The sequence below is a fragment of the Neolamprologus brichardi genome, chromosome 4, assembly GCF_056152115.1.
Source record: "Neolamprologus brichardi isolate AB-2024 chromosome 4, ASM5615211v1, whole genome shotgun sequence".
Lineage (NCBI taxonomy): Eukaryota > Metazoa > Chordata > Actinopteri > Cichliformes > Cichlidae > Neolamprologus > Neolamprologus brichardi.
The window spans coordinates 14,186,317-14,210,455 of NC_142107.1; the positions used below are offsets into that span (position 1 = coordinate 14,186,317).

The window sequence follows — 24,139 nt, forward strand, 5'->3', positions numbered from 1 at the left end:
CAGCGAGGTTTCCGCTTCTCAGTGGGGCTCGGACCGCGGCTCACGAAAATCACCGTGTGTAACGCACAAGGTTGACGCACTGAGGTACGAAAAACACGGGGAAAAAAGAGAGCAAAGCAAGCGAGCAGAAAAGATGTCTGAATCCAAGTACCGCGAGTGGATTCTGGACACTATCGACTCGCTGCGGTCTCGAAAAGCCCGGCCGGACTTGGAGAGGATTTGCCGAATGGTCCGGAGACGACACGGGTCCGAGCCCGACCGAACCTGCGCAGAACTGGAAAAACTGATCCAAGAACAGACCGTGCTGAAAGTTAACTACAAGGGCTCCATTTCGTACCGAAACGCCGCCAAGGTTCAGCGGAGAAGCAGAAAAAAAGAAGATGTGTCGTTAACAGCGGCTGCGAGAAGGAGCGCCGTGGAAGAAGCTAGTCACTCCGACTTGAGCAACGGGGACAGCGCTTTCGGTCCCGCTGACCAGGACGAGGAGGATTTGGAGGTATGTGGAGGCTGATGCTAGGAGGCACGTTTTCATTGTCGTGTCACCTCACAGAAAATTAACAGGTGGGGGGATTGAACGACCACTGTTTAGTGTGTAAAAATAAAACATGTTTTGCCGTGTGTGTGAGTGTGTTAAGGAGTGGAGGGGGACGGTGAAGGGGAGTGATTTGCAAGTGCACCCGAAACTGCCGCAGACGGGGAGCGGCGGTTGGACCTCGCTCGAGCGCTGCCGAGGTGGAGAAGGGGAGGGGGAGAGAGAAAAAACTGAAGGTGCGCGTGAAGGGAGCGTGTGGCACAATTTGTTTCTTTCTTTTTTCTTTTTCACACAGCGCGACAGTTTAAAAGCGCTTTAAATGGACGGCGTGAAAGCGCAAACACGGGACAGGGAAAAGTTGAACCGTCCTGTTCGTCCGCAACAACCCCAGCCTCCATTATCGGTAGCAGAAAGCGCTTTTCAAGCCCCAAACTCGGCGTTGAGGGAGGGGGAGGGGGGTGCTGTTAAGGTTCCGCAATGACAGTTGAGGTAGCCCGGAAGTTGAGAAAAGTGCACTTTCATAATAATGGCATGAAAACTGTGCCCCGCTGGTGGGAATTTTATTTCGAAACGTAAGTCTGGATGTGTGTCTCTTCATTCTCTGTCAACGTGGGAGTGGGTGAAGGAGGAGGAGGAGGGGGGTGGAAAAAAGTCTCAAACACTGCGAATGTAGGAACCTGACGGGGGGACTGTGGGTCATTGTTGCATTTTTGGTTGTTTTATGCCAGGGAAACAAACGGGGCCCGCTGTTGTAAACAGTGTCGCTACAGCCGTGTCCTCAATCGTTTTTTTTGACCGCCCATGGCTAGATTTCCACCGTTAGCCTCGGTCTATACTTCAAAATATGCCCATCGCAATGTGCAGTGAGCTGAAACAGACACAAAATCGACTGCAAGCGGTGACAAAGTAGTTACATTGTGGGTGCAATCACTTCATTTTACCAAACTGCGTTTCTTCTTCGAGCGATGGACGATTGCCGACGCAGTGCTTGAAGTCGAACCCCTAGATCCATTATCGGACACACTGCCAAGCCCGGTCACGTCCAACGTCGTGGTGTTGGCTGTTTTTTGTTGTTGTTGTTGTTGGTTTTTAATTTTATTGCTCATCACGTCCCGTACAGTGGCGACATCTCGTCTCTGTGTCTGCCAGCTGTGCGCCGACAGTATTTTAGGAGGAAAATCAGCACCACAAAGCTCTGAAATATGCAAGAGCCGGCAGAAAGCTGAAGTAACATAAAGCGACCGCAAACTGTTCGTCCGGCGCTAGATGGCGGATGCGCCCGTCCGATTTGGGTTAAGCCGAGATCAAATTGTTCTGTGAAAGGCGTGTGTGCTGCTACAAGACCGACTACGCGTGAATGCTTTGAACAGACCCCTCTGCGGGGTGTTAACCAGCTTTTGCCAGCATACGAGGGGGTCAAATGTAGACAGTGACGTGTCCGATAACGGACTCATTCGTGTGACTCTTTTCTGTCCAGTCGCTTTTGCTGTAAATCGTTGACCCGACGCAAAGTCAAAGTAGACTGGTAATCGCGTCGTCTGCTGCTCTTTCTGATCGGATGGCTGCCCGTCGAGTTAAAGCTCGGCTTTTATCTCCGACTGGTCCGCCGTGCAGCGAGCGGCTCGGCCCTGGAAAGCTCTCTGTTTTTATTTCATTTGACTATTTCCCTTATTTACAAAAAGAGCACAGACACAAAAACAAGGTCTGTACCGCGTCTCCCAACTCCATGCGCACTTTGGAGGAAATTTGAGGAAAAACAACAAGAGCATGAACAAAAAACGCCTCCCATCGGCCCCTTTTGTGCTCTCGCGTGTTAAAATTATCAATCAAGTAGGCCTCTTAAAAAAAAACAAAAAAAAAAAAAAACACGGGGACGCACAGAGTACGTCGGCGGCTCTGAGTGTTTGTGAGCCGAGATGTAAATCATGTTGGGCTGAGATCCCCAGGGGCGTTATGTTTTTGTGACCGTGCCTCGGTGAAAGTTGTGAGAAATGCAGTGCGACGGCTGAATGCCGTTCAAGCGGCTCTTTCCTCAGGAGCGGGGCGGGCTTTCGTGCGCTCCTGTGCTCGACTGCTGGGTCTCGGACACGCAGTCGCACACGGCGTGATTTTTTTTTACTCGGGGCGCCGTCGTCGAACCGCTCCGGCGAAAGGAATGTGTGCGTTCGTGAGAACTCTTAGCTGCTATGAAAAAAGAAAAGACAAGATTGTGTTTAAATGTTTTAATGCAGCGGGGTACATGTTTGTGACGGGAGGGCTCGCACTCTGCGGAGTGAACGCTGTACCGCGGAAAGGGACGGAGGCATTCAAAGGCAATAATTTACCACCGCCGCGGTCAAATTGCGACATCAGTACGAGCTTGCCTTCATGTGATACCCTCAGCCTACAATCAGTGCCTCTCAGTGTTCTCAACAATACCTTACAACCTTGTCGGGCTCAGCAGCTTTTTTAAGTTGCTGCTAATAACAACTTAATGTCTCTTCCTGCTTTTTGTCCCCTCTCATCCAAATGAAGATTTAGAAACATCTAGAAAGCTTCTGTGCAAATGTGAAATCACATTTCCCCCTCTGCTCCTGTGTTCCAGGCTGACACCTCTATAGCTATGGACACAGACAGCAATGCAGACGAGGAGGGGGGCGATGAGAGCCGGGATGGGCAGGAAAGACCCTCACCCAGCCACACACACGAAGATGCCACTGTGCACTGTGCCCCCATGCGAGCCGTCTCTGCTCCCTGCTCTCCCTCTGGCGCTAGGCCCGGCCCCGGGTGCAGCCCTGGCTCCGCTCTGGACTGTGCCTCTTTCCAGAAGGCTGGTGAGAGGCCCAACTCCTTGCCCCCCTCCAGCCCCAGGGCCCTTGCACACAATGACTGGGCTTATGATTCTGCCGTCTGCCCAGCAGAGCGCCAGCACCCAGGAATGCAGAGAGACAAAGGTATTCACGGTGCTACACACAGAGCAACGTGCGCACAAAGCACTCTAATATCAGTTTATGTGCAAGCTTACGCTCAGCTTTGCGCTGGATATGAAAGAAGTCGATGGGAGCTTTTAAACACCTGTGTGATTATTTGTGGGATGTTGACAGTAACAACTGTGTCTGTAAGCCAGACACAGAGATGCAGGGGAAAATAATATATTCTCATAGCTTAGTGAGGATCCAGTCTGAGGCGCATTCATCCATTTGGCTGTCATAAATTTCTCCTATTACACTAAGTAAATGGTAATGGCAAATGGCCTGCATTTGTATAGCGCTTTTCTAGTCCTTAAGGACCCCAAAGCGCTTCACACTACATTCAGTCATTCACCCATTCACACACACTGGCGATGGCAAGCTACATTCTAGCCACAGCTGCCCTGGGGCGCACTGACAGAAATAAATAATAATAAATTTCTCCTATTACACTAAGTAGAATTTGGCAGGTCAGATGTGGACGATAATCAGCGTATAATTGGTGTTAATTGGCCCACTCTGTGTTAGCAGTGGCCATGAAGCCAGCGGCCCAGTCTGTAGCTCCTGCCCCCTGCGCTGTAAACAACGCAAAGAAAGATGATGGAAGCAAGGTGGAGGACAGAAGCGTCTCGTCTGACCAGTTGGTGCCAGACTCAGCAGCACGGCCGGTAAGGGCCTGTTTTTTCCTTTTGTGACTAACATCTGTATCTGTCCTCTGCTTCTTTGATCCCTCTTCTTCCTACCTGACATTGTCATGTTGAATTCATCTTTGTTCTCTCGTGTTTGACCAGCAGGATGAGACCGGGAATGCTTCTAATGGGAGATCACAAACACTGCCTTTGCTATCTGACAACTGTGAGTTACATAGTTTTCTCTTGTTTGTTTATGTTTTTATAGCAGGCTTGCAGCTTCTGTCTCTTTTGCAAAGCTTGACCACCGAATCGTTCTCTCACTTTGGAACATGGTTTCTAATAGAAAGGGAACTTAAGGAGGTTAACTAAATGTCAACATAATGGGCATAAAAGCTCCATTCTGGTTGTTATTTGGCTTTTTGTACCAGTACTTGCCTTCAGCATTGCTTACGATCTTTTGACTGCTTCACAAGCGTGTGCTGCTACCTTCTGTTCAGCTAGTACCCACTCTAGTTAGAGGTCATTGCAACACTTTGTCAGGACTGACTTGTAGAGATGGGATTTTTAGACTTTCCACAGATGCATGATGTGAAGAAAAATGACTACATTACCACCACATAATCAATTAATGATTCAGGAATATCTTGTGGGCTCTTATTTTCATTCTTCCTTAAATTTGATTACATTTATTCCAACCCAATACATGTTCTTCACCACCACTGTTAAGTCATCTAGGCCCATGGCGATCATTAGGTGAACCTGATATGTTGGTACATTCCTAGTAAATCTGTGTTTGCGGGAAACGGTGAACTTTCAGATTTGCTAAGGATCTGAGTCAGTTTTTAGGGTTAAAGTTCCTGTCCAGAAGAGACAGAGGCTTCCATTCTTGGTAGATGCTAGTGCAGGTCTTTAGTGTGTAAAAATGAATGCAGTTTGTTGTGTTTACAGGGAGAAACCTAAAGGTAAAACACCTCAAATTGACCATGGTAGTTCTTACTGCTAAATACCCAATAAGCTGCATTGCAAGCCAGCTGTTAACCGATGCCTACAGTAATACAAAATCTGACACATAGATATAAACTGCAAATGTGTGGGGTGTCATCTAAATCTGAATTTAACTAATCCTGAAATGGGCTTAGCCAGGATCTAATGTCTCTGATCTTTGTCTAAAAGTGATCATTGCAGATCCCTACTTTATTTTCTTCTCTGTTTTATTACTTCAGGGATCTGTCAGTGACTTTACTCATGCCTGAATATCAAAGTGAAACATGCATTTTTCTTTCCTAAGTGAGACATTGCCACTGTGCATTGTAAGTGTGCAAAGCTGGCATGGAGTTTGCCTAGGAGGAGCGGTACCCATCTAAAACATGGCTGCGTCCCCGTCATGCATCATGTGTATGACAGCAGGCCTGCCAGCATCTTGTGAAAGTGGTCCGGTGTAATAAGGGGCTGTATCAACACTCATTCACCGAGCCCTCACCTTACTGAGGTGTGAAGCAGCTCTAATAGGAAAACATACCATAACTGCAGACAACCCAGTATGACTACAAGAAGCAGGGGAAAAGCATCTTTTTCTGCTGCTTTTAAGACTTTTCTTTTTTTCTGTTTGTTACTCATAAGAGCTCAGGTTCAGGTCACTTTTTATGAATGAGCTGCCCTGGGGTCGATGCAGATATCACCTGCATTTGAGGAATTTTTACATTTATTATAATGTGATTTCTGTTTGTCAACAGGCACATTTAAGAAGGCAGACACATCATCCTTAACAGCAACTGATGACAATCTTCTGAATGGTGGTAAAGTGGATGACGTGTGAGTATCCTGTTAAACCTATATATATAGATAGATAGATATCTATATAGATATATATATATATATATGCACAGAATAAAAAAGTACAAAATACAGCAACTGGCAGGATCTGAGCATTAACCATAATTACCTGTCAGCCATTTAATCTGCCAGCCTCAGCTCAGCATGCAGATAGTCCTTGACGGTGTTTGGCCCACACTTTTTGGCAAATCGTCCAGACTATCAGTTCACCTTTGCTGAGGGACAGCACTTAAAATAATTACAGTAAACTACCCCGTGCGTCATGTAAAAGCTTGAAAATGAAACAAAACAAGACATTACCTGCACACAGATGCCATATTGAGGTTTTGTGACTCTTCTTGATTTAATTTTAAATCCTGTAATCCACCAGGTCTGTGAAGAAGGAGAAGATGAGGCAGAACTTGTTGCAGTGGACTGTGGCAGATGTGGCCAGTTATTTCTCAGCTGCAGGATTTCCCGAGCAGGCTGTCGCTTTTCGAACACAGGTTAGTGCAGCGGTACAGACTGCCACAGAGAGCATTGCTCATACATCAGAGTCAAACCTAACATACTCCATCACTTCTAGGATTTTGTTTTAATGTATTATTTTTTTAGAGGCTTTGTATATACACTATGAGTCTGTTGCACTGTTCAAAACTGAAGAATGGTGCTGTCGGGTTAAATACTCAAAGCGTATCTTTAGAAACCCAAGCGTAATTCTAATTATATTCTTTTCCCTCTTTTGCAGGAAATTGATGGGAAGTCTCTTCTTTTGATGCAGCGTAGTGACGTATTGACCGGGCTGTCTATCCGACTCGGCCCTGCCCTCAAAATCTACGAGCGCCATGTAAAAGTGCTGCAGAGGACCCATTTCCTGGAATGCGAAGACCTTTGAAGTGGCGATTGACATGGCAGACTGCTGCATTGACTCAAACTTGCATTTAGTGCCCCCTCTCACTACTGCCCACTTTCATATACAGTATGTGTAGAGGGTGTGTGGTGGAGGGTTTCGGTGGAATTGACTTTCACTGTGAGAATGACCAGAAACTGAAACACAGTCGTCCTACCTCTCATTACGGTCTTTAGTTTTCAGATGGTTTTCATTTCACTCATCGCAACCCCGTTATGGAGGGAAGAGACCGCTGCAGTCCGAGTGTTTTAAAGCGGTGCAGCAGCAACCTTTCTGCAAGAGTAAAACACTGGGAAAGTGAAAAGTTTAAGCCTTCCAACCAAGTGGACCACCTACACAGACATGGCTGTGGACACAGTGCGGTCGCAGCTTTGGATGTCCCCTCTGTGTCTGTTACCACACATTCTGTTTACCCAGAAACTGTTAATCACAGAAAACAAAGCACAGCAATTGTGCAGTTTGCTTTTTTTTTCCCTTTAATTTTTTTTATTTAATGTGATGAGTGCTGGAAAAGTCAGACTATCCAAGTACCTGCATTGTTAGGGCTGCCCTTTATATCTTGTTTTTCTTTGAAGCCTTGGTAATCAGCAGTGAATAGTTGACAATTTTATAACTAAAGCATCATCTGACAGGTGCCGTGCAGAGAGAATGAACAGCAGGACAACAATGGGAGCTAGAGCTCCATTGCAAACCAGTACTTTCATAGGTTTTTTTTTTTTACTTGCTAAATAGGTATGAAAGTCACTAATTAGCAGCAGTGAGGTGAACTAAAGCATGACAATCACTGCTGAGAGTCAGATGCTGTGCACTCAAGCTCAGATTTTATGGGTTTGTGTTTTTTTTCCACATTGAGAAAGAAAAAAGTTCCACCTACACGATGAACAAATATCCGAGTATTTGGGTGCAGCCCTAATCTGCAGAGTCTGATTCCTAACCTATCATTGCCACCAGTAGCTGCTGTTTTGGATTATTTCTTCAGTACCTTTTATAACACTGAGGCCCTTTTCAGACATGGGATATGTGACATTGGTGTCAAAGCGACGGCACTGTCATTCAAACGTAAGCCACATTCCTGTTAATGTTCCTCTCGATTTCATTCAGCAGTGATGGAGGCCCGCGGCACACGTGCATCGCAGAGGAATGTTTTACTGCGAATCAGGTCCAGAACAAAGTGTCAATGTGTATTTGTTATTGCTCTTTAGGGCATTCTCTAGTGCATGTCTGAAAGGGGCTGGAGATATAACCAACACTTGAGCTGATATGCTACAACCTGAGGGTTTTTTTTTTTTTTTTTTGGGGGGGGGGGGGGGGGTTGTTTTTTCTCCTTGTATTGTCTTAATTAAAAATGACTGTGGTCCAACAATACAGTTGCACTTTGGGGAACGATTGCAAATAGATGTGACCAGAATATGTGCAACCTAAAGGAACTTGCTTTTACACATACACAAGATAAACCTGCAAGAAATGTTGTTGTAATACCGAATATATTGTGAGACATTCAACGGAGCTGCTCAGCATCTGTTTACAAACAGATATCTCGATGAAATGCAATATTTTATCTTCTCTTATTCCTTTATAATTTTGTCTCGTCTGTCTTTGTGTTTTGATCTAAGCCAGCCACTTGAATTGTAACATTCCACATAATGTAGTCCGCATCTCCAGTGTATTTCCCTCCACGTTTTATCTGTAACACAACAGACACTTTTGCGGAGTTGCAAATAAAACTCGTGTCTCCGCTCAGTTGTTTTGTGAGAGTTTATTACCCTTAAATCAACAGTACACCGAAAAGCAATTGTTTCATTGGTTCGGTGACTTAAAGTAATGTAAACAAACCTTACACTACAGATGGAAATCCCTGCAAAAAATATCTATTTTTTTTTGTCCCTTACAGTTTTCAGTAACAAATTCACTCATCTGATCTTCAAATTCAGCTTTGTGTGAAAAGCGCCTTCAGGGGAAACACGATTCATAACAGTGAATAAACTTCATAAGAGAACAGTGTTAGTATAAAGGTCACTGAGTAGAGTATTGCATGAGCTACGTGACACCACCAAGTTTTCAGCTCCAGGCTGCATAGTAGAGAATATTTTTGATAAAATTTCACTAATTGGGCTGATAAAAGCTACGATTTTTTTTTTTAAACTTTTGAATATTGTGCAACGCATAAAAAGAATAATAAATAAAAAGGACATCTTTTATCTTCTAGATTGCATATAGCATTAAAATAAGACTTTATTGCATTTCACTAGCTTCCTTTCAATGTGACAGTCCTTCAGTTACCAGTCCAGCACTGTAAATACCGCTCCTTATTACCTCAGCGCACAGTCCCTGACATCCAGGGGGATGCATGGGCCCTTAAAAAGGACCGCTACCAGTGAGGAGTTGGATGGGTGTAGCAGCTGTTGTTGCCTGTGCTTATATCTACAGGATGAAGGGCAGTATGGAGGAGCGCAGGGTGGGATAATCCCTAAACTCCTTTAAGTAGCTGCGGTGTTTGCCTTTAGCCCAAACCGTCATCTGGATGAAGGCCACAAGAGTGAAGAAAGCCACAGGCACACACTGGGTCATCACTGTGAAGCCGATCCAGGAGCCGACCTGTGAGCAATAGGTTTACAGACACACACACATAGAGTGCATGGAGAATGATGGTACAGTTACAGAACATAACCACCAGATGGCAATGCAGCTTTCCTTGGGAGGGTAAAATGCAGCACTGTACAATGAAATGTTAACCTTTAGCGTTCTAGTGGAGTAACATTAAAAAATACGAATAACACCAAAATGAGCATAGACCCAGAAAATTCCCCTTAAATAAATATATAAATACTAGATGTTATAGATTCATCTACCTAAGGAAAAAGGGTGAACTTCACCGAAATATGGAGTTTGATTTGGGCTTACCTCATATGTGTAGTTTGGACAAGAGACCAGCCAAAAGATCCAGGTGAAGGGGTTTTTTGTTGGATAAGGAATCTTCTTGGTTTTGGAGCCTGAAACGAAGGGTAAACTCAAACTGCACTGTGCATTTAAAAAGAAATCAGTAAGAAAAGGAGACTGAAAATCACACGTATTGCTGCAAAACGCTCACCTGGTGTTTTGAGGTTACGAAGCGCCACGTGGATGGAAAAATTCCCTATTTGACAGAACTGTGGGGATAAAGATATTCAAAGATGAGCATGCAACAGGATGGTGGGTTTAAAATGTGGAAGGTGACTCTCAGAGAGCTGATGCTTACCAGGAAAATGTAAAGACCTGCATTCACCTGCTGCTGCCCGTAATCTGTTGACGTGTCACAGAAAAATGGATTAAGATAGAAGTTGGCGTTGACTGACGAGCTAAAGTGAGAATGAAAGGGGTCAGCACTTACAGGGTGTGGTGTAGAGAGGGTGGTTAATGTAGTATGCCATCCAAGCTGCCGTAGACCAGTAATAGCCACAGTTCTGGAATAGAAAGCAGGACTATAATAAGTCAAAGTGTCTAGATATTGCTCCACATAGATTTCTGAGAAGAGTAACCACAAACAAAGTAATAACTACAATGCACAAAGCTTTAAATGTGCAGCACAGTCACCTTAAATATGTTCCTGAGAGGCATGGTCCCATGGGAGATACGATGGACAAACAGTGTCTCCAGAATCCTCTTGATGTAGTGGAAGGAGTGACATATGCAGGCCAAACTGCAACAAGACACACAAGCACAAAGACACACTTACATATTTAGCTGTGATTAATACATCGCCCCGCTGCAGTCCATTACACTTGGCGCTGACTCAGTGTCAACATAGCAATATGCTTCCCAACTGTTTGTCATGCTGACGGGGGAGGTGGGGGGGGTCTGTGCAAAGCCCGGGATTGTGTGAAACACTGCACCAACATCACAACAGATCTCTGAAAACATGGGAAAGCCGACACTCACTGTACGATCCAGTGCTTGCTGCTGGTGAAGTCATACTTTGGAGAGTAGATGAAGGGAAGGCGGAAGTAGAACATTAAGTAGATGATCAGCGGGCCAGCACACTCTGCCAGGAACACCTGAAGTGAGTGAGGAGACACATGTGCTTTAAGTCAAGGGTTCTCAAAGCTTTGTGACCAAGGGCCAGTTAAGGGATTTGTGTGGAAAGCTGCACATATTAAAAAAAATGCACACATTAAAGGAGAAATGTTGTTTGGCTGTATTTTATCTTGGCCTGTTTTTCATTTTATTCAGTATAATCAGTTACATTCTTTGGCAGCAGGTGTAGGATGGTTTAGTGGGATATGATGGCTGGAATTGAAGAGTTCCAGCTGGATGTTAGAAATGCTACTATACTCACTGGCCACTTCTTTAGGTACACCTGTTTGCCTGCTCTTTTCAACAAATATCTAACCAGCCGGTTACAGTTATATAGCCTACGAAGGAATATTAGGGCCTCATTTCAGACGGATCAGATGGAAAAGCGCACAAGAGCGGATTTGTACAAAATGAAATAGCTGGTATTGGAAAGATGCAAGGTTATCGATGGTTACACCCCGGTCCAATAAGAGGATGTATGTTGTGTCACAAGACGGCGGATCAATTTGTTTCACTAACTCATCTAAACAAGTCATTTTTAGAGGGTATAGCGAACATGGTAGTTTGTCTTGAAACAAAAATGATCATCTCAACATTTCGACTTTTTTCTCAAAATAATCGTTAATATTTTTTTCATTAATGTGGCCCTAATAAATACTCCATCGTAACATAGAATCAACTCAATCCACTTCTGCATGTAGACATGCCCCAGGCAGTCTGCTGAAGTTCAAACTGAGCATCAGAATGGGGAAAAAAGTGATTTAAGCTACTTTGAATGTGACATTGTTTTTAGTGTCAGAGTGCTAGTCTGAGTATTTCGGAAACTGGTGCCATAACAACCATATCAAGGATTTATACAGAATGGTCCAAAAAACTGAAAACATCCAGTGAGTGGCAGTTATTTGGGTAAAAAGTCCTTGCTGATGTCAAAGATGAAATGAAAATGGCCAGTCTGCTTCCTGCTGATAGGAAGGCAACAACAACTCAACCACTCGTTAGAACCAAGGTATGCAAAAGAGAATCTCTGAACACCCAACACACTGAAGCTTGAAGCGGATGGGCTACAGCAGCATAACACATCATGTCACAAAGGTTTGGTCAAACTGCATTCTTAAACATAGCTTGAACAAGTTCACTGTACTCAGAATCCATTGCGTTTCTTCATGGATGTGCAGCTGACAAATCTGCACCGTGTGGCTCTGTTTCAACAAAATGAACCAAATTCTCTGAGGAATGTTTTCAGCACATTGTTGAATCTCTGTCACTAAGATTAAGGCAGTTCTGAAGATCGAAGAGGGTCCAAACCCTTTACTGGGATAAAGTGTATCTAATAAAGTGACTTTAGTAGATGGATGGATATCATAACAACATATGACCTGTTGATGAATGAAAAGTTAAAAACAAATCAGGGGTTGCATAAGTTGCATAACCAGGACTACAGTTTGAGAATTCCAGCTTTAAATGCTTTTAACTCAGTGCCATAAATTCCAGTAGCTTTCAAATTACAGAAATTAACATAGACTAATTATTGACTGAAATCCATTTAGAATAATACTTTGTCAGTGTAAACCCTATGCCACAGGGAGAACATGCAACTGACACCTGACATCCTCACCAGCCCACTAACAGCTGACACCAGCGTGGCTCTGGTTTCTACAGTCTCACTTGTTAAAGCCACCATGGATCAAAAAGGTCTGTCTACCTCACCTAAGCATTAGGAACAAATCAGTTACAGTAATACTCCTCCTCATATTCAGTATGTACGCATAGACCAGATGAGATACTGGGACAGCTTGTAACACCCGCTTTAAGATCAAGTGACACAGCTGTGAAACAGATCCCTGAATCAGCACCTTAGGCGGAGGCCTGGCTCAGAATGCCTGACTGGTAGCTACTTCTGATCGCTGCTCGTCCACCCACACTGGCATCAGACTAAAGGCATTTTTCTCAGATTGTCTCAGGGTTTGACGGGGAATGTAAAGACTGGGTGGGCATGGGTGAGTAAAGAGCAGCAATGAAACGGGAGTGAGTGGTCAGGAGGGATAAACGCCTCGGGGGGGAAATGAGGCCATGAGATTAAATGTCCTAGGACAGAGGACATGCAGTGCAAGAGGTGGGGGTAGTGCAGGGGGGACGCCACAGCAAATCAACTCTACCTGTCACTATAGGCTGATATTTATATTCAAGAGTTATTGAGTGGGTGAAAGGGTGTCTTTGTATATTTAAAGTGCAAGAATGTTAAAAGATCGTGTCGAGGGGTTTGCATGTTTTAGCATAACAAGTGCAAAGCAGTTTTTGTAAAGCAGTTCTCTTTAAGTGATAGTCAGCAGATTAAAAACAAACATGCAAACATGAGAATTAAATCATTTCTTCTAATACAAATATGCGTCTTTAGAGTATATTTAAATCCCAGAGCAGAGGCATTACAGAGCAATATGTTCATGACTTGACACACAACACTAAATCCAAATGTTGTGTGTCTGTGTACAGGTGGACTTACAGTTCCCCACGTGAGCTGGGGTCCCAGGTCACTGAAGTAAAAGCTGGCTGTGGTTCCCACAGGAAGTGTCTGGAGAATGTCCTCATCCCTGAGACACTTTGCCTCTGAGGCAAAAACAGTCACCATCACGACCTGCTCTGTAATCTAGATAAATGCTTTAAAAACAAAAAAGGTGGCAGACTTACTTGGATCTAAGCGTAGGGACTGTCGGGCCGGATACCACTTAGGATCTGTCAAAATAGGGAGGAACTTTACTATTAGTATTCTGAAGAGATTCTTTGTGGTCCAAGTGTCTCACTGCTGTAGCTGCTTTCGTGTTTGTACTGAACATCGCTACCAGATTGAATGTAATTGGGATTCAGCAAAGTCAGCAAGAGTCATTTTGGATGTCGTGCAGGATGAACTTACATGATTTGTGAAACAAAGCTTTAATTTCCAAAACAGTGGCAGTTGGCTCCACCTAAAATCAAAATATAAAAATAAAATATGTTAAAGATTGCGTTATTACCAGCAGCACAAAAAAACCAAAGCTGAAATCATTCCTGCTGTCTTGATCCATTTTGTTTTGATTCCTTGTGAAACTTGTCAGGCTCGTCGACTCTGTTATGAGCCCTCCTTCTACGGACATAGCTTGTAACATTTACACTAGCTACTAATCAAGCCTATCTGCGATGCGGGCATGTGCTGTAACTGAAACAGAAAATTCCTGTCAGATGAGGAGGGAATTCTCACCTCCTAACTGCAACGTCAATAGAAACATAACTGATAATGGCTGCACTCGACTGGGCAAACTGTGAAACAGATGATTATCTTTAAAGAGCATCCGTGTGTTCAAAGTAACCGTTCTGTATTTTCTTGGCTTCGCTGCAGAGTAAGATCAGGTTTTGCCGCTTGCAGCACAGACTTCACATGTATAAAATATGAAACTTTCAGAGGAGTGAGAACAAGGTGATAAATCAATCCACTCTATGGCATGCTAATGTTTTGAGCCTTTCTTTTAAATAGGACTTTAGTTGTGTGGCTGCAATCAAAGTGATCTGCTAAATCATCATTACGCTAAATATAAAAGGTGAGTGTAATTAAATAAAGACCCTTTTGACATCCTCTCACTCACCTTGTCCAGCAGCAATAGCTTCTCCTTTGTCTTTAAATCCACAATCTCCACCTCAAAGTAAACAATCCTTTTGGCCTTTTTGGGGGCTTTTGGTTTTGGCCTCGGTGCAGCTTTCTTCTCAGGCTCTACTGCATCTACCTTCTTTGCCTCTAATGCGAGTACATCCATGACACTGTTTGATCCCAAACCTCAATAGCGTGGGGAAATAATCTGTGATATGTCCAGTGACGCTGGTTGTGCTCCACTGGTATGTGTAACAGCTACCAGCTCGTCTCCAGAGAAGCTGTTAGTCCAGTTCAAGAGTCTCTTGTGTCTCTCAGACTCAGTGAATATCCTTCCACTTTCTGAGTTTCTTCCACAGAGGAGTGACCATAAACACTTGAGGCAGAAGTCAGAGGAGAGCTAGTCTAAAACCATGAAGTAGACCTGCTCTTCACCTGAACAGAATCCTGTTCAAGATCCGCAGCCCCCACTTCACGCAGCAAAATGCACTGAAGACGAAACTGGAGAGGCCCAAGACATAATCCATAGCGCGCCATTTGCGAGGCTAAATATAAGTCGCCTGATTTGCTCTGCTCCAGCTTGGTAACCTTGGGAAGCCACATACAGTACAACCTTAGCCGGTGACAGATGCCAACATTTTCTCATTAGACCTATAAGACACATCTGCTCCCCGCTCTGCTCCTCGCTTGGTCACACAGTGAGGGGTCCCGCTGAAAACCTGATCAGTCAGATGAAAGATCTCCACATGCCCACACATCCCTCTATCCCCCAAACCACCTGTGAGGCTTGTTTTCTCGTTCTGAAAAACCACAACAAAGACAAACCTGTTTATTCAGGGCCTGCGTCAGTTCACAGTTTGTGTGCCGAACACATTCTGAAACACTTCAAGGGGGTTTGTTTTGAGAGGCGGGTGATAAAAATGCTGATTGGGAGAACATCAGAGATGCCTTTCATTGCACTGGGTCAGCTCATCATTGCAAATAGCCAGCTGCATATCTATAGTCTATGTTCTATTTATAACAAGTAAGAGCAGCACAGGGCAGAAGCAGGCAGCAGTACACGTGCATTCCCAGATCACTTCTGAGTCTTGGATTTGACACATTCCAGTTTAACCGTAATCCGTTTCATGCTAATAAACTCATTTATGTGTTGATCTGGGCCTGCTTCTTTTTCAAGGTGGTTACACTGAGATCTGATCTTGTGACGTCGTTGTGATCCTTCACAGTGATTTGTGGAGCAGCTACAATCGGTTTAGGTTATCTAAAGGCTCTTCTGAATATCCTCATTATTCCCTGTGTAACGTGAGATGAAAAGATGCAATGTAAAATGGCTTTGAGCTGATTTTTTTTTTTTATATACTATCATTTTTCACAATGATTGTGAATGCTGTTTTTTTTTTTTTCATGCAATGAGAATAAAGGGGCTTTTTATAATTATTCATTCACTGTCGTTGTTTCCACTGCTTTGAAAGCAATCCATTGCGCTCTTGTGAAACATATTACCCCTAGGCTTTTTGTTTTTGTGGAAACTCTGTCAGAAAGCTTTTGATTTAACTCTATGCATATCTCTGTGGCTGTATTCTGATTAATGAGAAGTTGCTGGTAAACATGTGAAAAACCTTCAGCACTTCTTCCTGAGTCAGGCAGTGAGCAGCAGGAAAATCAATGCTGACCCCTTCAGTCCTGTATGTATTTTAGCATGTGTCCTCTAGTAATTAGCGCACAGCACTGCATAATCAGTGAAACCACTTAATAATTGAACTCAAAGAGTTTCTTTCTATGCACCATCAAACATGAACAGTTAATTTAGCCACATCGGATCTTGTCAAATTATCTTGAAAAAGCAAGACACCCCTTTACACTTACAGGGAATGTCAGCATTAGCTGAAGCTGTAGAGTCTGGGCATCCATCGAGATGAGCATGTAAAATATATTTGGAGACAGTTATGGTCAAGCTTTTACACGAATGTCGTGTTAATTTGGGGCTTTAAATAATTTTTTTGAACTGTTCTTTTTAATGATTTTAAGAAAACAAAAGCTCGGTGCACTAGATTGAATTTTTTGGGATTTTCTCTAATCTGCACAGGGTCAAAAGTATATATACAGATATATACACAAACACCCCCATAATATTTGGTTACACATCAAGCTGCACAGAGATCACATGCTTTTGGCGCCCATCAACAAGCTTCTGGCATATTTCTTTATATGCCAGAAGTCTCACCTTTATTCTTTCAAACATACCTCTTGTCATTGTCTCCAAATATCTTAATTTTTGTTTTGTTTGATAAAATTCTTCCCTAGATGATATTTGGCTTGTCCATGAGGGCAGCTGCAAATTTTAGTCGACTTTGGAGCAGGGCTTCTTTCTCAATCGGCACACTCTCTGTCCATGTTGATGTAAAACTCACTCCACTGTGGACAGTGATGCTGGAGTTTCCAGGTCATGGCAGGCTAAGCGTTGGTGGTTCCTGGGCTATTCTTTAATGGTCTAATCGATTTTCCTTTTAACCCTGAGAAAATCCAAAAGAAATTTAAACTCGTGCAATTCTTGTTTTTTGTTTTGTTTTGTATTTTTTTCTTTTAAGTCATTAAAGTTATATGTTGTACAATCATTACCATGGCATTCACTCCCGTGATGAATGTATTCAAACATCTGATCACAACTATTACCTTTAACTTACATGCAGTGTATATTGCTGAAATGCTATAACAATAATGCTAAGATTATTAGACTGATCTGTGGACATTCACTTTAAAATCTATTGCACTTTATTTGATTTCATTTTTATTCCTAAGTGCCTGTGCTATGGCCTATTTGTTAACTATACGCATGTGTTTAGATTTAAGAGGTACAATTCACAAGCCAGATTCAATATTCCATAGTCCAGAAAATCCGTGCATCATGTTAGAATAGAATAGAATAGAATAGAATAGAATTCAACTTTATTGTCATTGCACATGCACATGCACAGGGCAACGAAATGCAGTTTACGTCCATCCAGAAGTGCTTTAGCCATGATATAGATATATTACAATATATATTAGCAATAATATAGATATGTAAGTATATTACAGAAATGGGTCATGTTGCATCATGTTTTGAAAGTGCAGGGAATTTGTATAAAGAGCTGTTGTAGAAATATTGCTTTAACACATCTAAGATAATAATAATAACAACAATAAATGAATTTATTATTAATATAAATTGTTACATAACGCGAATCCATAAAGCAGGAAATGGAAAGTTTGATGCTTAAAATGTGGTCAGTGTGTGTCTGGTCATCGTAGTTTCTTATTTTTATTTTTACCCTATGGTATTTCTTCTTCTCTCTGCGTTATAGTACAGAGAGGAACTGGAAACTTGTAAAAAATTACTCGATAGTATAAAAAATTCTCACGCTGCTAAGTAGTCTGCGCATGCGTACTTGAATGTCACTTATATTATAATAATAAGTGCTAAGAACTTTTAAAATGCGGATATTTTACACGAGTCATCCAAGCAGTGATAAATGTCTCGATAGGTGCCCGGCTTCGAGTACAATTTTCTTAAACATTTAATTAAAAACGTCCAGCGCGGCTCAAGCGAAACCGGAAGTTGTCGGGGGTGAATTTTCTCGACTCGGCAGAGATGACCCACATCAGCAGCATCAGCTTCTTCCAGAAGTTTCCTCGCAAGGTTTCGAGTGCGGCATACTGACACACTTACGCAAACGCGGACGGGCTAGGTGACATTTTCGTCCTCGCCAGTGGGTCAAAGCTGAAAGTTGCTGTCGGGGGCTGTGACACTTTCTGGAGGACCACCCCGACGGCGATCTGAACTACTGCCCGCTGCAGGGACAGCTGCGGCGGCGGGGTGAGACAGTGGATCCCGGTAATCTGTGCTTCGTTTTACACGAGGCATGCTGGGTGTTTTGTCGACGTCAAACCGAAGCTTCGACAAAAGCAATTGAAAGAAGTGCCGACCGGCCGGTGTGATGGGTAAAGATTATTACAAAGTGCTGGGTATAGCCAGGGGAGCATCTGAAGATGAGATAAAAAAGGCGTACAGAAAACAGGCTCTGCGCTATCACCCCGACAAGAATAAGTCTCCTGGAGCTGAAGACAAATTCAAGGAGATCGCTGAAGCCTATGACGTCCTCAGTGATGCCAAGAAAAAGGACATTTACGATCGTTTTGGAGAAGAAGGTAACCGAACTCCTTCCCCCGGGTTGCACGAAGTTTTGCAGCCTTTGCATTTACCGAGTTTAATCCTCTGCAAATAATGCAAAGCAAAACGTGCATTTTCTTACTCTCTCAATCTAATCGATGTACACATGCATCCTCCTCAGTGCGGTTTCTGGGGTCTTTCTGCAGCAGTTATCTGACAACAGTTGTGTGTACAATAGGGTGTAGCTGGAGAACCTGCTGGAAACAGCAAGTTCTTGCCCGTCCTGTCAGTGTGCCTCTCTCTTGTTATTATTGTGGCTTTGAAAAATGGCACAGATTTGTACCTCCAGGCTTTGGTGTCCTTGTCCACACCCTCATGGACAGGGAGGGACAGAGATCAAACTTTGAGATGTCAGGAAGCAGAAAAATATTTTAGCTTCTGAGCATTTACTTCTTGCAAGTAGTAAATATTTTGTGTCAGTTTGTTTGTTTGTTTGAAATCTTTAGACATTGATTCAAATCATAGGGGTGAATATAGGGTGAATGTAGGTCAGTGTGTTATAAGTGTTAAAGCGGTAATGCCGATATTATTCAACAGATGAGCACCAATAAGCTGATCAAAAAGATCAACAATCAGGTGGCTGTCAGCTGATGTCATCTGATAACTACCTTGTCATTAGCAGTGATCAGTGTTTGTCTGTTGTGTTAAGACAACTATGTGTTGACTTAGTGCCCAGTGATGGTGCAGTGAAAACTCTTTTTTTTCGCAGTCAATTTTTATATAAAGAATGCTTAGTTTCCCAGACATCAAAGGGTAAATAAATAACAGTAAAAACTAAACAAACATGCTATTTCAAACATTGATATGACAGTGATATTTCCCGTTCTTTTTTTTAAATACTTGGCGATGTCGTCTTCTTCAACAGGATTAAAGGGTTCAGCTGACACTGGAGGCAGAGGACATGGCGGTCAAAGCTGCAACTACAGCTTCCACGGGGACCCTCACGCAATCTTCGCTGAGTTCTTCGGTGGCCGCAGCCCATTCGATCACTTCTTCTTCCAGGACGGGGAAGACGACGTGGACATCAACAACCCTTTCGCAACGTTTGGCATGCCAGGAATGGGCGGCATGGGTGGGTTTCACCGGCCTTTCAAAACCCACCCGGCAGGAGTTCACCGAGCGCACGAAAAGAAGAAGGACCCGCCTGTGGTGCACGAGCTGAAGGTGAGCTTGGAAGAGGTGTTCTCGGGCTGCACGAAAAAGATGAAGATTTCTCGCAAGAGGCTCAATCCGGACGGCTGCACCATGCGCAGCGAAGATAAGATTTTAACGGTGGACATTAAGCGTGGCTGGAAGGAGGGGACGAAAATCACCTTTCCCAGGGAGGGGGATGAGACTCCCACCAACATTCCTGCAGATGTGGTGTTTGTGGTCAAAGACAAACCTCACCCGGTGTTCAGAAGAGAGGGTTCAGATATTGTTTATCCTGCAAAAATATCTCTTAGAGAGGTAAGATAATCATTCCAACATTAATCATGCTAGTTTATCTTTTTTAAAGATGCTTATAATCAAAACTCGGCCAAGCACTTGGATGTTTGCTTATCAGTCCTTTTGTCTCCAGGCATTGTGTGGCTGCACGGTCAAAGCTCCCACACTGGACGGCCGGACCATCACTGTTACCTCTAGAGACATTGTCAAACCCGGAACGAAAAAGCGAATAAGCGGCGAGGGGCTGCCGCTGTCCAAGTTCCCGGAGAAGAGAGGTGACATGATCCTGGACTTCACTGTTAAATTCCCAGACAAACTGGCCCAAAACACACGCGATACACTCGAGCAGATTCTTCCGCTGTGACATGTTATGACTCCAAATCCCCAAAAAGTTAGCATTTCCAGCGGCACTGTGCTGTGTACTACCTGGACTTTTGAGGGTAGATTTGGGTTCAGTGGGGTTTAATTTTACTTCCTGAACAACAAATCCGTATCCTTAACCCAGAATCCAGCTTGTTATTTATTTATTTTTTGGCTTTGAGTGAAGGAGACAAAGGCAGAAAGACAAACAGGTGTTCTTTAAATGTTCAGTGAATTGCAGCACTGGGAAACTTATTTTAGTAACTGAGGATTTGATAACATAGCAGATCTTTGTGCGAGTGCTTTAGGTAACACACAGCCAGCTGCTTAACAATACCTCCCTGATGCAGGTGCACTGATGCATGAATGTGGCTAAAACTTCATTACTCATAGGACATGATTTGGGTTTCCATTAAGTAAAATTGAGGCTTAGATATTGTGTGGGTCTCGAAAGGTGAAACCTTTTGAGATATCTGTAGCAGTATTGGTCTTACTAGGAGTTTTGGCTTAAATAGAGTTTTCTTTTTCATTGATAAATAAAATTCTGTGTTTTACTTGTCGTTTACACTAAGCTATAATGTAAAGCTTTGTGAAAAATACACCTAAAGTGTTCTCAAGGCTGAAAACAGTAGAGCCCTAATAGGACTGATGCTCAGTACGACTCTTATGGAGTGTGTGTATATATAAATATATATATACATATTAGTATATAATGAGATGATATTGTTTATAATTATAAAACTGGCAGCCACAACTTTAAATCCACTAAAAGGTGAAGTGAGACTTAACATTCATGTGGATGTTATTACATGTAACACTCACTCTAAGCCCCTATCATGCAGGCCAAGAGGCCAGTTAGTGACCCAAAGGTCGCTAGGGAAAAATGCGCATTCCCAGTCTGGTTAGTGAGTGGTTGCTGGGTGAAGTTGGTTGCAAAGAGATATCACCTGCAGATTGCCACGATCACCCAAAGGGCCAGAGGTGATGCTGACTTGTCTGCAAACACTGCAGCTGCTTGTTGAGCAGAATGGAAATGGAGTAAAAGTTGCACCTATTGAAACATAATAGTTTTGTAGTAAAACACGAGTTTTGTTTTGGAGGTGAGTGCACTCCATTTTTGGTTTGCGTTGCAAGTTTCACTACTGCTCCATGGTTAGATAGCGAATGGTTGCAGGCAAATTAGTGTCTTGTGTACAAGCAATGGGCGAAAGCAGAAATCTGAGCGTTGACAAGGAGGGTTTTGTGCAGCACATTAATTGTAGGTTATTTCACCTAGCGACAGTCTGCACAAGCAGTCGGGGATGACTGGGACTCAGCGGCCAGTCCCTCGGTCATTACCATTGCTGAAGCCCAAGCTCAACCACTTGTGGTCAGTCTTCTTCCCAAGGTGTCACATCGGCCTCGAAACCCTTTAGGTTTCAGTTGATCTTTGGAACGTGGCAGAGGCCTCGCTACGTAGAGGGTATCTGACAGGTCAAAGGGGAGGTACCTGTGCACCTGATTGGTGTAAGTACATACACTACGCTAGGGGTATATTTAAAGAGAACATTATGGGGTCATTGTTTATTAACTTTCCAGCAGGGCATTTAATAAAATTAGTTACCAACGTACCATGAAGACTTGACAAGTCTCCACACTACACTGTGCTCATCTGTAATGCTGCTCTGTTACGTGTGCTGCAGATTATTGTAAAAATGGAGTGAGACTATAAATGATCCCTGTTTAGTATCAGAAAGCATTATATCCCAATGCTATTATATCTGGAGATAGGCCAATTAACTTATGCTTATGCTACTACTACTAATAAGATGCACCTTGATGGACCTCCAGTATTTTCCAGATTTTTAATGCAGGACAACAAAGGCATAGGGAGTTTTCTTTTCTGCAGTTGTAAAGATGGCACATGTTTACTTTTCCAAACTCGTGTTTAACCAGAAGTACACACAAATTATTGCTCATGTAAAATATTTGTTGGAGAAAAAAATGTGCCAAACATTTGTCCCTATCTTATTGTAATATATGTGTGTAAGTATGTGTCTTAAAATTTGCTGAGGACATGTGTGTATCCTGTCACATGACGGAAAATGATCAAAACCTGACTGCATTCATACCCTGTTAAAATGCACAGAGAAATTGATATTTTATACAGAAGTCATGTATTTGTGATGGTTTAATTCATCCTTTTTGTTGTTCTACTGGTGTCTGTCTGATTGCAGATTGAATCAAAAGCCAGTGTGTTTATAATTTCTTTTATCCAACCTGTAAAAATGATATGAAATGTGCTGCCGTTATATTTCACATCAAGATGTGAAAAAGAAGTTTAACCTCCAGCTTTAAAGGCCTGCAACCTTTGATCATTCTGTCTTATATCACGAGTCTATTGTGCCAGACAGCTTTCACTCTAGTGTGTACAGAATCGGGTGTTGTGTAGTTTCACAGTTGGGTGACGATCCTGAAGACACAGTTGAAGTCTTTGACTGTGATGATGATGGAAGCTGGTGAATATTAGTAATTTTAGTATCAGTGTGACTGTCAGAGAAAAATAAGTAAACCTCATGATAGTCAGGAACTGCCGCTTCGTCCTGCTTCTGCTTAAGTTTTCAACTTACACGCACACATGGTGTAACGTGAATGTAGAGATGCGTAATCTCTCTAATTTCTCTATTTTATTTTATTTTTTTTACAGAATGAATGATTTCTTTTTTCTTTTTTGTTTACCTCATTTATGTTTTGAAATTTCTCAGGTTGGGATTCAGAAGCCTTTGATTTTTAACAACAAAAGTTTTATGAATTGATAATAGGAAATATGGAAATTTCTACTTGGCCTTTCCTATGCTGTGATGATTAGCATTTCCACAATAAAGAAACTGGCAAACCAAACTGGCCAATACTGCCTCACTTACTGTCCAATGTTTTAATTATATATCTGAATTGTAACAACAGTTTCCCCTAAAATCTTTTCTCAGGTTTCACTGTATCCAGCACGTTATCTAGCAAGCCTCATACATTTTGGTTTAGAGGGACTATGCTTAATTTAGGACTTAATTTATTTCAAGTTAACGACCAAATAATATTACAGAAAAATGCCCAACAATCAAATGACCCCTTCCAACCCCCTTAAAGAACCATGTGGTGACAGTAGAAAGGAAAAACTTGCTTTTAACAGGAAGAAACCTCTGGCAGACACAGGATCTTGGAGGGGCAACAATCTGCTGAAGCCGGCTGTGAGGGGAAAGAGAAAAGAAAAGAGGCATTCGCAGAGATGAGGAGAAAACAAACTATCTCAGAGAAAAGATAAAATCACATGGTGGCAAAAAAAATGCTCATTGCATCATAGGAAGTTCCTCGGCAGCCTGAGCTTATAAGATAAGATAACTCTTTATTGTCATTGCACAGTCATACATAGTACAGTAGTACAATGAAATTGGAAAACTGTCCTACGTCGGCACTACATATAACACGACACGATATGACACATCACAACGCAACACAAACAACACAACACAGTATAATAACTTAGTAATAAAAAAAGAAGAATAAGTGTATTTGTATTGCACACTGTTATTATTGCACATTAATTATTATTGCACCTTGTTATAAATATAGATATTATTATTGTTATTGCATATCTTATCTTATTA

At 42.7% G+C, this 24,139-nt stretch overlaps 3 protein-coding genes across 6 annotated transcripts; 2 read left to right on the forward strand and 1 right to left on the reverse strand.

Annotated features, from left to right (window-relative positions):
* On the forward strand, window positions 1-8,570 carry samd1a (sterile alpha motif domain containing 1a). 4 transcript variants are annotated; one of them, XM_006791326.3, is made up of 7 exons: window positions 1-496; window positions 3,117-3,465; window positions 4,009-4,148; window positions 4,272-4,335; window positions 5,846-5,924; window positions 6,316-6,430; window positions 6,673-8,570. In XM_006791326.3, the coding sequence occupies exons 1-7, from the start codon at window positions 134-136 to the stop codon at window positions 6,817-6,819; spliced, it is 1,257 nt and encodes a 418-aa protein (XP_006791389.2). In that variant the 5' UTR covers window positions 1-133; the 3' UTR covers window positions 6,820-8,570. The 4 variants fall into 4 exon arrangements, with proteins under 4 accessions (XP_006791389.2, XP_006791390.2, XP_035763897.2 ...); XM_006791327.3 differs by having other exon boundaries at window positions 4,275-4,335; XM_035908004.2 differs by having other exon boundaries at window positions 4,012-4,148.
* Window positions 8,571-8,575: 5 nt separating this feature from the next.
* On the reverse strand, window positions 8,576-14,879 carry tecra (trans-2,3-enoyl-CoA reductase a). Its single transcript, XM_006791325.2, has 11 exons — window positions 14,499-14,879; window positions 13,793-13,844; window positions 13,570-13,614; window positions 13,385-13,488; window positions 10,750-10,865; window positions 10,405-10,510; window positions 10,202-10,274; window positions 10,070-10,113; window positions 9,923-9,980; window positions 9,736-9,824; window positions 8,576-9,429 (listed from the first exon to the last, which is right to left on the reverse strand). Exons 1-11 carry the CDS (start codon window positions 14,664-14,666, stop codon window positions 9,256-9,258), a joined length of 1,029 nt encoding a protein of 342 aa, XP_006791388.1. The 5' UTR covers window positions 14,667-14,879; the 3' UTR covers window positions 8,576-9,255.
* A 3,256-nt stretch (window positions 14,880-18,135) lies between these two features.
* dnajb1a (DnaJ heat shock protein family (Hsp40) member B1a) lies at window positions 18,136-23,388 on the forward strand. The gene is made up of 3 exons (XM_006791324.2): window positions 18,136-18,688; window positions 19,576-20,159; window positions 20,272-23,388. The coding sequence occupies exons 1-3, from the start codon at window positions 18,478-18,480 to the stop codon at window positions 20,500-20,502; spliced, it is 1,026 nt and encodes a 341-aa protein (XP_006791387.1). The 5' UTR covers window positions 18,136-18,477; the 3' UTR covers window positions 20,503-23,388.
* The last annotated feature ends 751 nt before the right edge of the window (window positions 23,389-24,139 follow it).

Excerpts from the sequence above, each read along its gene's own strand:
- dnajb1a (XM_006791324.2), top strand. The coding sequence starts at position 18,478 with ATGGGTAAAGATTATTACAAAGTGCTGGGTATAGCCAGGGGAGCATCT. Across the intron at positions 18,689-19,575 it reads CGATCGTTTTGGAGAAGAAG|GATTAAAGGGTTCAGCTGAC; the intron begins GTAACCGAACTC and ends CTTCTTCAACAG. Across the intron at positions 20,160-20,271 it reads CAAAAATATCTCTTAGAGAG|GCATTGTGTGGCTGCACGGT; the intron begins GTAAGATAATCA and ends TTTTGTCTCCAG.
- tecra (XM_006791325.2), bottom strand. The coding sequence starts at position 14,666 with ATGGATGTACTCGCATTAGAGGCAAAGAAGGTAGATGCAGTAGAGCCT. Across the intron at positions 10,866-13,384 it reads CCCAGCTCACGTGGGGAACT|GTGTTCCTGGCAGAGTGTGC; the intron begins GTAAGTCCACCT and ends CACTCACTTCAG. Across the intron at positions 9,430-9,735 it reads GTCCAAACTACACATATGAG|GTCGGCTCCTGGATCGGCTT; the intron begins GTAAGCCCAAAT and ends TATTGCTCACAG.
- samd1a (XM_006791326.3), top strand. The coding sequence starts at position 134 with ATGTCTGAATCCAAGTACCGCGAGTGGATTCTGGACACTATCGACTCG. Across the intron at positions 497-3,116 it reads AGGACGAGGAGGATTTGGAG|GCTGACACCTCTATAGCTAT; the intron begins GTATGTGGAGGC and ends CCTGTGTTCCAG. Across the intron at positions 3,466-4,008 it reads AGGAATGCAGAGAGACAAAG|CAGTGGCCATGAAGCCAGCG; the intron begins GTATTCACGGTG and ends ACTCTGTGTTAG.